The 12,759-nt window shown below is 35.2% G+C and overlaps 1 protein-coding gene across 3 annotated transcripts in view; it reads left to right on the top strand.

The window, feature by feature from the left end:
* HBS1L (HBS1 like translational GTPase) overlaps positions 1-12,759 on the top strand; it is an 83,420-nt gene that overhangs the window by 48,802 nt on the left and 21,859 nt on the right. For all 3 annotated transcript variants that reach the window (XM_019420507.2, XM_053904466.1, XM_053904467.1), the window contains 4 exons: positions 3,364-3,623; positions 4,092-4,257; positions 6,819-6,936; positions 11,900-12,046. In XM_019420507.2, coding sequence (XP_019276052.1) covers positions 3,364-3,623; positions 4,092-4,257; positions 6,819-6,936; positions 11,900-12,046 — 691 coding nt within the window. The remainder of the gene's footprint in view (positions 1-3,363; positions 3,624-4,091; positions 4,258-6,818; positions 6,937-11,899; positions 12,047-12,759) is intronic.

A 12,759-nucleotide genomic window follows, 5' to 3' on the forward strand; every position in this document is an offset into this window, starting at 1 on the left:
TTCTATCTAAATTAATGGAAGTTTCATGAGTCTTAGTTGTGAAGAATCTTAAATTGATGAACTTATTCTAATTCAGTGCAGGAAAGAACTCCATATCTAGGACATTGGATGAATGAAAAAGTTACATTTTAATTTGGGTAACTTCAGTCACTTAAAATAATTTTGAATCCTGATTTAGTTACCAAAACCTAAATGTATGTCTTTTCTCTCTGCATTGGGGTTGGGTTGTTGGAATCATAAATTTCTTTTTTATCCTTATGTCTTGGGAACCATTTAATCCCATTATGGGATTATTTTCATTGAGAGAGGAAAAAAAAACCCAGAATATGCAATTCTTATTCTAAGGATTTTATAATCTTAATGCAGAATGTTTTGGAAGTCTTAGAAAGCAACATGTAAATAAGCCCCAATTCACATTAGAAGTAAATGCATAGTTATCTATGGGAATAATTAGAGGAAATAATGGATAATAAATGATCAAGAGAAAAATAGTAAATACAAGTAAATAATTATTGACAGCCTAACTTTGTATTACTTTACAAGTGTGATGCAAGCCTTTCAGACTATATGCTTCATGAGGGCAGGGCCATTAATGCTCATCATTGTATTTCTTTCATAGAATAGTTGTTTAAATATTCATTGATCAGAGTCCTTGGGGAAATACATTTTATTTTAAAAACAGACTTGGAAATACGTAAATATGTAAAGGTGAAAAAACAGCCTGTGAGTTAGTACTTTGATATAGCTCTATAAGAGACATCATCAGAACATGAAAGGTCTGTAGGTACAGATCAGGTTACTCACAAGTACATAATATTGCTTAAGGACCAAGCTATATTTGTTCAAATACTTATATAGGACTTGTTAGGGATAATACTTAGGCTGTTATTCTGATTTGATCTTGAGAAAGCGCAGAGAAACATAAAAAAACACTTCTGAGTCGAGATTTCAGCAGCATAAATATCGACACAGTGTGATTCCCAGTGACGGCTTGTAAAAAAGGGTAATGCATTGCTTAGAAGAAATGAGATAGCAAACTTTTTCTTCACTAATATTAAAGATGGTAAATACCTCTCTAGACAAAGCTTATTTAAGTATAAATGGTTTGAACCTTGCATAGAGGACAAATACTCTTAAATCTAAATTATTAGCTTCCTAGTCTCATTTAAATAACTCAACGAGAAAGAAAGCCTCTAGATTCATGTAGAAATATTCCCACTTTTGGAAAGATGGTTTAGGGAAAAAAAACCCAGAATAATCATATGATAATAATAGATAAGTTTACAAAATTATATCAGAAAGCACCTGAAAAAACATTCAGCCAACTTATTCTTTCTTTCATCAGTCAGTAGTTACAAAATTGGTCATTTAAAAAAAAAAAATTATTTATTTATTTTTGAGAGGGAGGGGAAGAGAGAGAGAGAAAGAGAGCAAACATGAGCAGGGGAGAGGCAGAGAGAGAGGGAGAGAGAGAATTCCAAGCAGGTTCTGCACTGACAGCAGGGCATAATCCCATCAACTGTGAGATCATGACCTGAGCCAAGATCAAGAGTTGGATGCTTAACCCACTGAGCCACCCAGGTGCCATCCAGAATGGTCATTTTTAAGCCTCATCTTAGAGATTTTTCAAAATCTTAAAAATACTGACTTTTACTTCGTGATAATAAACCTTCAGACGGTTTTCCTGAGCACAGACTTACCTAGGATGCTTTTCTGTTTACTTTGGTCACTTCCTTCTAACACTGTACGATTCAGTGACCTGATTTGCATTTTACCTAGGATTTACTTGAAAGGGACTGTTTTTGTGAAACCAAGAGAAAAGCAAACCTTTCTGTTACTGAATCGTAAAGGAAATGTTCAAGTCAGACCCATGTTTTGTGAAGCTCTTCCTGTGCTGGGCCCACTGAGCTCTGCCAGCCATAGCCATTCTGCTTGGATCTCTTCTCCATACAGGAGTTAACGTAAGCTTTCCTTTGAAGAAAAGCTTCTGTAACTACAAACAGAGATTTGAAACGAGAAATTGTGATGCACAGTTGTCATGTTTTGGTTTTAGAAGCTGTGGTCATTCAAATGTTTGCAAATTATAGTCTAAGATTTCACTTAATTTAGCCTGTTGGAATCCTTCAAAAGAACTGGAACCTTTTCCACAAACTTAAATTTTTTTGCTGTGGTTCAAGATGAAGCTAATCTTTCTAAGCAGTGTTAGCAAATGAACACCAGAATTGTTAGTAGAGATTTCAAAAGCAAGAGAAAGTAGGAGTGGATGCGAGGTTTTAGTAAAGTTGCAAATATAACTAATGTGACTCTTTCCTGAGGCCTAGGATGAAAGGTCAGCGTTGAGCATATAAAATTGCCCTGAGTCGTTTTTGTTACAGCGTGCAAGAAGAAAATAGATTTACTATTCTCACATAAACTGCTTACTGTGTATAATTCTTTGTCAGTTCCAAAGTGAATTGGATAGAGTTGGTCTCATTTTTAATAACTTGCAATTTAACTTGTTCTTGGTCCTAATTTTTATCTATGTCATTGAAAGGAACGTTAAGTATAGCGTAGTCTGGTTGATTAGATCGTGTTGCTTCTAGATGCCCATGGGATAGCACTGGATACAGTTTCTGTAGATAATGGTCAAAGAGCTAATGAACTAAGATCAGTGTTTACTTGTGAGGGTATCATCATTATCAAAGGGAAAACAAGTTATGCTAGGTGGCCTTGTTTCTACCTTATGTATTTGAGTCCCTCACTAGATGGTAAACTTTTGGGATTAGTAGATCAGTTTCTTATCTGTATCTTTTCTTTTCAACATCAATGCCAGTTGTGAGTTGTAGTTTTTAGAAGATCAGGTATCTTGTTGAATTAATGAATTAAAAGCTTCTTTGCTGAAAGTATTAAGAAAATGTAAACATTCAGAAACACCTCCTTTAAAGATGGTATTTGAGTGAAACAGATGGTCTCTGTCCTGTTGGAAGAATGAGTTAGGGATAAACCCAATTTTTTTTTTAATACTACTTTATCTCTAGGAATACATTTGATGCCAAGTTTTACAAAATATCTCCTTTATGCCATCTGTTTTGATAGGATTATATGGCCAAGGCTATGGGCTTGAATTCAGTTATTTTACAGGATATTTTCTTCTTACCTCAGTTTTTGATAGACTCTTTCTCTCCTGGGACCTTCCAAGTCTGTTTGTGGGCTTTGGGTCTAGCTACTTATCATTTCCACCTTCATTGATTGGCCACTTAGCGGAGATCATTTTTGGTCTCCAAAGGTAAGAAATGAGAACAGACAGCTTCTCTGCCCTTCTGACATTATAGGATGCCAGTTGAGTTGGTTTAAATACTTTTTTTCTGTCTCTGCTTTCTGTAGAGTAACTGAAGAAAATGGTCATAGTTTCCACACGCCTCAAAAAGGCCATCTTAGTGAAGAAACCGGCATTGCTCCTTCTGATGTTCTTGACACTGTTTCTAAATCAGTTCTTCCATCCCACACCATTCAAACATCAGAAGAGCAGAGTTCAGCACCAACACCAGTGAAAAAGTCCGGCAAGCTGAGGCAGCAAATAGACGTGAAAGCGGAACTGGAGAAGCGGCAAGGAGGGAAGCAGCTCCTCAACTTGGTAGTCATTGGTAATGCCCTTTGTTCCTCTGGATGGTTGGTCACCTCTGCTTCGGCCCGGCAGCTTTCTGGTGGCAGCGTGCAGACTCATTCCCAGTCTGAGTTTCTGTATGGGTGTAAATGGACCTAAGCAGGGAGGCATTGCATCGTAATGCTTGCTAGTCACCCCGGGTGACATAACGCCACATCACCAAGGAGGTCCTTAGACTTGCTTGTGGCACGTTCGTTTTGTGAACATTTTGAAAGTGGCATGTCTTATTGACAGTTTAATTTCCAAAAGTCAAGGAAACGTCCCCCCCTCTCTAAAGAGATGCTCTTTTTTTTTTTCTCCATTTATTTTAACTATCCTTTGATAAAACTTGGTACTTACTACTCTAAACACTGACATGAGCTATCGGATTACATATTCTTGCAATGCCTCTATGTGAACAACATCTGGAAATTGTACCTAGTATTAATCTTGAATCAATTTTCCTTAGGTCATGTTGATGCTGGGAAAAGTACTCTGATGGGCCATATGCTTTATCTTCTGGGTAATGTAAACAAAAGAACTATGCATAAGTATGAACAGGAGTCTAAAAAGGCTGGCAAAGCTTCGTTTGCATATGCATGGGTCTTGGATGAGACTGGCGAAGAAAGGGAAAGGTAGTCACTATATTTCAAAATTTTCAGTTTGAAATGATATACATAATCTTTTAAATAAGTATGCGATATGTGTTGAATATGTGTGGAAAAAAACATGAAATACTTTAGAAACTTTTTTTTAGAGAAAAGCTTTTAATTATCAGGGAAATATTTTTATGATAGCTTTCATTGTATCTATATACATTTTCTACTCTTCCAAATTCTATGAGAATAGTTTAAAAGGATGTTTATCAAAAAATTAAAAAGCAAACTCAGAAAAAGGCAGTAAGAACTCTTAGCTACTTATTCTGTGAGAGAAGTTTCAGTTGTCACTTCCCTCAGTATATGTCAAGTTGACTTGATTTTGAATTAAAATTATGAATAAAACTGTTAATTTTATATCAAGTGACTTTAAGGAAAGATAACTTTTTGTAGTAAACTGTCTTCTGTCTCAAATTAAAATGACCAGTAAGTTTAAATTGTCACTTTAATTCACTTTATACTTTCTGTACTATGTTTTTATGAGATAGAGTTAACAAGTAATTAAATCTATCTCCTACCTTGGGATGAGCACTGGGTGTTGTATGGAAACCAATTTGACAATAAATTATATTATAAAAAAACAACCTATCTCCTACCATATAGGTTTAATCTAGTCAATTACTCCTGTATCTGTTACTGTGCCCAATGCTAACTCTGCAGGAGAGAACAGCTACTCATAGACTTCTGGTCAAAGTATTTCTTTTGAACAAGTCTTTTTAGAGTAGTGATATTTATCATGTTAGAACTGTCAGGGATGAGGGGGCGCAGTGGCATCTTTTTCAGGAAAGAAAGAGGACACCTAATAATTAAGTGAAATGGCGAGATTATCGACTGTGTCAAAGTAATGACTAAAGACTTTGAAGTCCTCTGAAAGTCCTAAATCAACAAAGAAATTATTGCATGTTTCCTATCTTCCTTCTGAATATCAGAGGATATATTTAGATTTTCATACTTTAAAAAAGTGCGTATTTATTTTTTCGGAGTCTTGAATAGTATGTGTTATAATATAAGGCAATTCTTAATAAAAGGAGTCACAATATTCCGTAGCTCTTTTGATAAACAGAATTTTATACCATGGTGGGTTTGTTTTTTTTTTTTTCCTGGTAGGTATCTTTTTTATTCTATATAGGGTCATAAGCTTGTTTTCCAACCTAATAAGAAAAATTGGAAAATGAATATTGAAAACAGTGGCACTTTTGTATGATGTCAATGTTAGAAGACTAAATAATTTTCACTTATCAGTTTATGAAACATATTGTTAAAATATATGGCTTTTTAGTTGTCTGTTGCTCAGTATGATGCAATTTTAGAGTATTCTTTCATTTTATATGTAGATAGCGGATGCTTCTAGATACATAATGAGAGTTTAACTCACTACTGTGAGTTAAACTCTTAACATTAATAGCATTTCAAAAATACAGTGTGTTACTTATGCCACCATGTTAAATATTTATAAATCTTCTGTTCTGATCTAATATTGAACATAAATGAATTTTATATCCTTAGTGTGACAAATGCAGACCAGAGCTGGCTCAAAGGAGTGTATTCTGCTGAAAGTCTAGGCAGGAGCTCAGAATAAGTCTTGGTTCATCAGTATTCTAGGCAATTATTTGAGGATTATTAGAACTAAGCATCATTTTTACCACGTCAACAAGCCCATGGTTTCAGATTAGACTAGAATGATATGATCAAGGAGACCCACAGTTACCTTACTGCTATGCTAGGGTGGACATATAATTTATTATAATCGTCAGAACCCTTGGTAGTAGGGTAGTGCTCATTCATTATTCTGAACTATTTGGGGCAAACCAAGATGAATGATTACCCAGTTTATTGCCCACCTGATTTCCCTTTCCTGACATCTGGAAAGACTCAGTACCCACATAGACCCTCCATGGGCTTTCTTAAAATCTGAACCTACTGTTTTATAGCTAAGAGGCACCGTGTTGGTTTCCAAGAAGGATGAAATGTGATGTGAAACAAACTACTATTTATCTCTCTTGATTTTTTGAAAAAATTGCTATCTCCTTTGATATTTTCTTTTTTCTAAATGTGTAACATACTGACCTACCTACCTTGCAAATGAAAGTTTTATAAATTTATAATTAGTGAAACATCTACATTAGAAGATGAGGAAAACTACCTCCTGATAGTGGTCATTCTTAACTTTATCTTTTCTCCTGTTCAGTATTTATTGTTTCATTTTCCAGAGATGTCCCCACATATCTTTCTTTGTTCACAGTCTGCATTGTCTCTTACCAAAAAGGGGGTGGGGGCAGGAATGGGAAATACCCAGCATTTTGATTAAACTTTGCTGCGTCCACAACCTTATTTTCAAGCTATACAAGTGTAATTGTATTATAGCAGAAATTCTAGTCCCAAATGATACCTTGATTAGTCAAAATAATAGACTAGGTAATAAAATTCCCATTGTTACTTAGGAATTTAGACTGTCATTTAGCCTATATTATTAAATAATTTAATCCGTGGTAGCACTGATTATTTCTATAATGCATTCTAACCATTTTGATTTCTTTAAGGGGAGTAACAATGGATGTTGGTATGACAAAGTTTGAGACCACAACCAAAGTTATTACACTAATGGATGCTCCAGGCCATAAGGATTTCATTCCAAATATGATTACAGGAGCAGCCCAGGTACGAGATATTTCCTGAATTATAGTACACCGATTGTATATAAAATTTCCTGATGCTGAGGTTATAATTCTACACTCTCTTAGATATAGAGAACAACTGATGGTTATCAGAGGGGAGGTGGTGGGGGATGGGTGAAATAGGTGATGGGGATTAAAGAGTACACTTACCGTGATGCATGTAGGGTCATGTATAGAAGTGTTGAGTCACTATATTGTACACCTGAAACCAATATAACCCTGTATGTTAACTATACTAGGACTTAAAATTAAAACAAACAAACAAAAAATATTGTAAATTAAAAATTTTTAACTTTTGGAAAAATTTGAAAAAATAGAGACATACTGTATTTTTATGATCTTATTGGTACTATATAAAACCTTTTCTAATTATGATATAGAAGCAAGTGTATAAAAGCTGTGGATTTCTTATAGTAAAAATAATGATAAAGTGTTAATGAGTTATAGCTTTATATCATATTAATAAATTGGAGTGAATATTTAAGTATCTGCCTTTTTACTGTATTTATAGTCAAGGCCTGTATCTTCTTAAAGAGCTGATTTATGCAGAAGTACTGAAGCTTGGGAGTTTTGCCCTGCGGTTTATTTATTTATTTATTTATTTTTGAAGTTTATTTATTTATTTTGAAAGAGAGAGAAAACGAGCGGGGAGACAGAGGATCTGAAGTGGGCTCTGTGCTGACAGCAGAGAGCCCAATGAGAGGCTCGAACTCATGAACCATGAGATTATGACCCGAGCCGAAGTCAGACTGTTAACAGACTAAGCCACCCAGGCACCCATTTACTTTCTTTACAGGATTAAACAACCATTGCAATTTATAGAATTACATGGTTCTTAAGGATACTGAAAAAAATCAAAGGTAATATCTTTAAATAAATAATTAAAACATTGGGAATAACCCTGCACATAGAGGCCATCAATTTTTTTTAATAATAGATGATTGTTGGAAAATATGAAGAGTTCAGAAGTTTGCCTGTCACTTGGTAAGCATTTGGCCATTTTCTGAGTTCTTAACAGCTATTTAAATGGAATGTTAATATGAGCATTCGTCAACCTAAAAAGGATTTTATATGAATAAATTTGAATATATTTGAAGATAAATGAGAAAATACTCTGGTTTAGAAAGTTGAGATATAATTTCAGAATATTAATTTAAGGTCTATGGACTGAACAAGATAATGAAGATTGAAAAATAATTATTACTCTGGATTGAATACCAAATATGGGCTAGACACTGTATTAGGTGTTTTGTATGCATTTAGTTTAATCCTTACAATAAAAGTACACATCCTCCCTATTTTATATTATTTTTAAATATTTAATTTTTTAATGTTTGTTTATTTTTGAGAGAGACAGAATGCAAGTAGGGGAGGGGCAGAGAGAGAGAGGGAAACACAGAATCCGAAGCAGGCTCTAGGCTCTGAGCTGTCAGCACAGAGCCTGATGCAGGGCTTGAACTCACGAACTGTGAGATCATGACCTGAGCCAGTCAGACGCTTAACCAACTGAGCCACCCAGGCATCCCTTAAAGATTTTATTTTTAATTAATCTCTGTACCCACCGTGGTGCTCAAACCCATAACCTTGGGACCAAGAGTTGTATGCTCTGCCAACAGGAGTCAGCCAGTTAACCCCATCCCTGTTTTAAAGTAGTGTAGATCATGACCAAAGAATACAATATATTTTTCTCTTTACTAAAGGATACAATATATTTTTCTTTTTGTTTCAGTGTGTGTGTGTGTGTGTGTGTGTGTGTGTGTGTGTGTGTGTTTCTTTCAGTGCATACTTACTGAATGCCTACTGTGTGCCAAGCACTGTGGTAGGCAATATAGGGATATGATGAACTGCAAAGCACATTTTGATAGTTTAATGGGAAAGGCAAACATCAAAACAAGTGGTTACAGTAAAGTGTCTTTGAATCCTAGAATCTTGGAATCCAGAATAATCATAATGATCATTTATTCCAAGCTCCTAATGGAATTAGGATAGGAAAGGACTTCAGAAAGTATCTAATCGAATTCTGTTATATGACAAATGAAGAAATAGACTCAAAATATTAGGTAACTTAGTGTGCAAAATACTGGGGTCGGCTTTTAGAGATACAAAGAAAAATATGGGGTATGCTGCCTGTCCTCAAGGAAATCACAGTGTAGGAAGGTAAACTTTGTAAAGACAAAAGGCTAACACAAATGTACTACAAGAAGAATATATGCAGTATACGTGACGAGGGAAGATCTCTTTTTAGTGCTGGAAGGGCTTCCTTGAAAATGTAGGGGCATGTGAGCTCCCCAAAACAAGCTGTTGCATGAAAGAAGAGAGAAATTGCCCCCCAATTTTTTGGAGATATGTAATAGAGTGAATTAGGAAGAATACTTACTGCCTTAGATATCTTCATGCTCATTCAATGAATTTCAAATTTTAACCTAAGAAAACAAATAAAACTTGACGGCTGGTGGCAAAACCTGATTAGAAAGAGATTTACAGTTACTGAGCCTAGGATTTGGAAGGTCAGGGCTGGGTGCTTTATATATTACCCTTCAGTGTTTCTGTGAAGGGAGTAGATTTTTTTTTCTTTTTTTAAAGTTTTTATCTAAATTCCAGTTAGTTAACAGTGTAAAATTATTTTCAGGTGTACAATATCGTGATTCAACACTTGCATACAAGTAAATTGACCCTTGACAAGATTAGACAATGTTTGCCTGAGGTGGGAGACCTGTTAGTGAGTACAGATGAGTGAGAGAGCTGGTTTTGACATGAATTGCTCTGGCTTGTGCTCTTAAACAAGAATCCTTGTTCAAAGAACTGGATCTCATTGAAGAAATTATGGGTCCGTATTTTAAGTCATGAAGGATTGGAAATGAATGCTGCACTTGAGAGGAGAAGAAGGGCAGAAGTAGTTGGGTAGGAATAAAAGGAAGAAGAATAGAAATCATAGTGTAAATTGCCCCCACCAAAGTATGTGCATGATACTTCTAATTTCATTATAAAGTTCTGCTCAGAGCAAAGTATCTGATATATTTTTTACTCACTTTATGGCCATTTTATTTCTCATTGTGAGGATTATATGGCAGTTCATGTGAAATTCTTTAAAAACTGGGTAGCATAAACAAAGTGTCATTGAGGAAACAGCAAAGAGAAATGCTATTGTGGACTCTGTTCTGACCCAAAGGCCAGAGCGTTTCATGTGGACGGAGTGTAAGAGGACCCTCGAGAGAGTGCTTATCAAGTACCTGTCTGAGGTAGCTCAGGGGGGTACTGTCAGAGTTAGTCAGTCTATCCTGGGTTAGAGAAGACCAGATCTCTGTTAGAACAGGTAAGCCTGCAAAGGGGAAAAAATGAAAGAGTGTTCCTTTAAAGAATGTCCCGACAATGCATTGACAGAAATAATTGATGATAATGAATATGGAGGAACACCTATGATTGCACAGACTTTCCTGCAAATTTTCAGAGACTGCATCCACGTGATGCAAGTGGAGACACAGAAAGAAGCATCAACACAAAAGAATAGTGGGAACCTGTAAAACTAGTGTTAATTTAAAGCTAGAGGAAAAGGAGCTAAGGCTGAGGTTAGCTTTTTCCCTTTTTTTGTGTGTGTGTGTAAATGGCATATGAGAGGAAAAAATGTCTTTCACCTGATTCCCAAAATACTGCAGAAAGGTTAGGAGACTGTGCTAAGTCAAGGTTCTTTTTCTTGGCCGTAGAGGGTGAATATGCTATTTTTGGTAATGCGTTTATTCAGTTTTTCATCATGATAAATAGTACTCTGATAAATATCTTTGTGTAGATTCATAATTACTTCTCTAGGATAAATTCCTACGAGTGGAATTGGCAGGAAGCAAGATATATATAATTTTAAGGCTCTTGATACTTAGTGTGAAAATGCCCTCCAGATTGTTTGCACCCTTACACAGGCACTGCATAGGAATGCCTGTCTAATGAGACACCCTGGCCTACAGTAAATCGTTCTGTCTTATAAATCTGGCCTAATGTGATTTCTAGAAATAGGGAAGGAAATAATATATTGATGTATTTTTAAATGCCCTTTGTTTGTTTGTTTATAGTGAATCTGAATTAAAAATTATTATTATTTTTTAAATATTTATTTATTTTTGAGAGAGGGAGAGTGAGCGAGCCAGCAAACAGGGGAGGGGCAGAGAGAGAGGGAGATCATGACCTGAGCCAAAGTCGGACGCTCAACTGACTGAGCCACCCAGGCGCCCCTGAATTTGAATTTTTTAATGTTTCTTGGCCATTTATATTTCTTCTTTAGCAAATTGCTTGTATTCTTTACCTAGTTCTCTGCAGAGCTATGTCTTTTTTTTTTTTCCTATTTTAGTAAAGGCTTCATATTAAGATTATAATTTTTACCAATACCTATCCCTGTTTACTTATTTTATTATTTTTTTTTTACATTTATTTTATTTTTGAGAGGCAGATAGAGACAGAGCACAAGTGAGGGAGGGGCAGAGAGAGAAGGAGACACAGAATCCGAAGCAGACTCCAGGCTCCGAGCTGTCATCACAGAGCCCGATGAGGGGCTTGAACTCACAAACCGTGAGATCATGACCTGAGCCGAAGTTGGAGGCTTAACTGACTGAGCCACGCAGGCGCCCCTCAGTTTACTTACGTTTTAATTGTGCTTATGTTTTCCCTCCTTTGTCTAGATATTTTAATTGTTATATAATCAAATATGGGAATTTTTAAATTCTTTGTATCGTTATTTTTGGCCACATGCTAGTTTTTTTAATATTTAAGTTTTAATCCATCTATGTAATTCTTTCGTTTGATTTGCTTTAGGGTTTGGTGTCAGGTTAGAGTCTGCCATTAAAATCTGACCACAATTAAAAAAAATAAATAAAATCTGACCACAACTAATTGACTAATTTGTCCTTTGAATTAAAATGCTGTGACATTATTTCTAATTTTGATTATTTCTTTTTTCTTAGGCGGATGTAGCCATTTTAGTTGTAGACGCCAGCAGGGGAGAGTTTGAAGCTGGATTTGAGACCGGGGGACAGACACGAGAACATGGCCTCTTGGTTCGTTCTCTTGGAGTAACTCAGCTTGCGGTTGCAGTCAATAAGATGGATCAGGTATTTGAAGGCGACTGAGAATTCATTGTAGACGTTAACTAAAATGTTCTTCTGCTGTATCGATGACCTCGGATGTGGCTAGTGTACATCTTACTAGTTTGGTTACCATAGTTAAAAAAAACGCACGATCCTGGTATTAAATAAATGAAATACTAGTGATTTTTAAGCAAGAAGATGTCTTCTCATTTTCGGAGATAATTTTAAAAAGTTAAATTTTTAAAATTGTTTTTGGTTAAAATAATACACAATGAATTTAGTGTAAAGAAACCCAAAATAACCCATATTTCCAACTCTCTTTTTTTCCCCAAAATCTTTTAACTTTTCGTTTTGTGCATCCATCCAGTTTATTTTTATAGATGAAAATATTTTTCTTCATAACATCGTGTTATTTTTGTTAGCTCCTTTTTAAAAAAATTGATAATGTTCTTGTGCATGTTTCTAAGTAATTAATTTTTGTATAAACAGCTTGTTTTTATAGCTTTATTCTAGTCTATTTTAAAAAAATACTATAACTTGTTCAAATAATCCCCGACTTTTGAATATTTCCGTGTGTGTGTGTGTGTGTGTGTGTGTGTGTAGTGTATTTAGAAATTGTTTATTTTATGAAAATGTTTGGGCCTACGGGCATATGCATTTTTAAGACTTGCTATGTATGATCAAAATGCCTTCAAGAAATCTTCTGGTATTTACTCTTGGCACATATGGTGTAGTCA

This window comes from Panthera pardus, unplaced genomic scaffold, assembly GCF_024362965.1.
Source record: "Panthera pardus isolate Hobbes unplaced genomic scaffold, ASM2436296v1 HiC_scaffold_17, whole genome shotgun sequence".
NCBI lineage: Eukaryota > Metazoa > Chordata > Mammalia > Carnivora > Felidae > Panthera > Panthera pardus.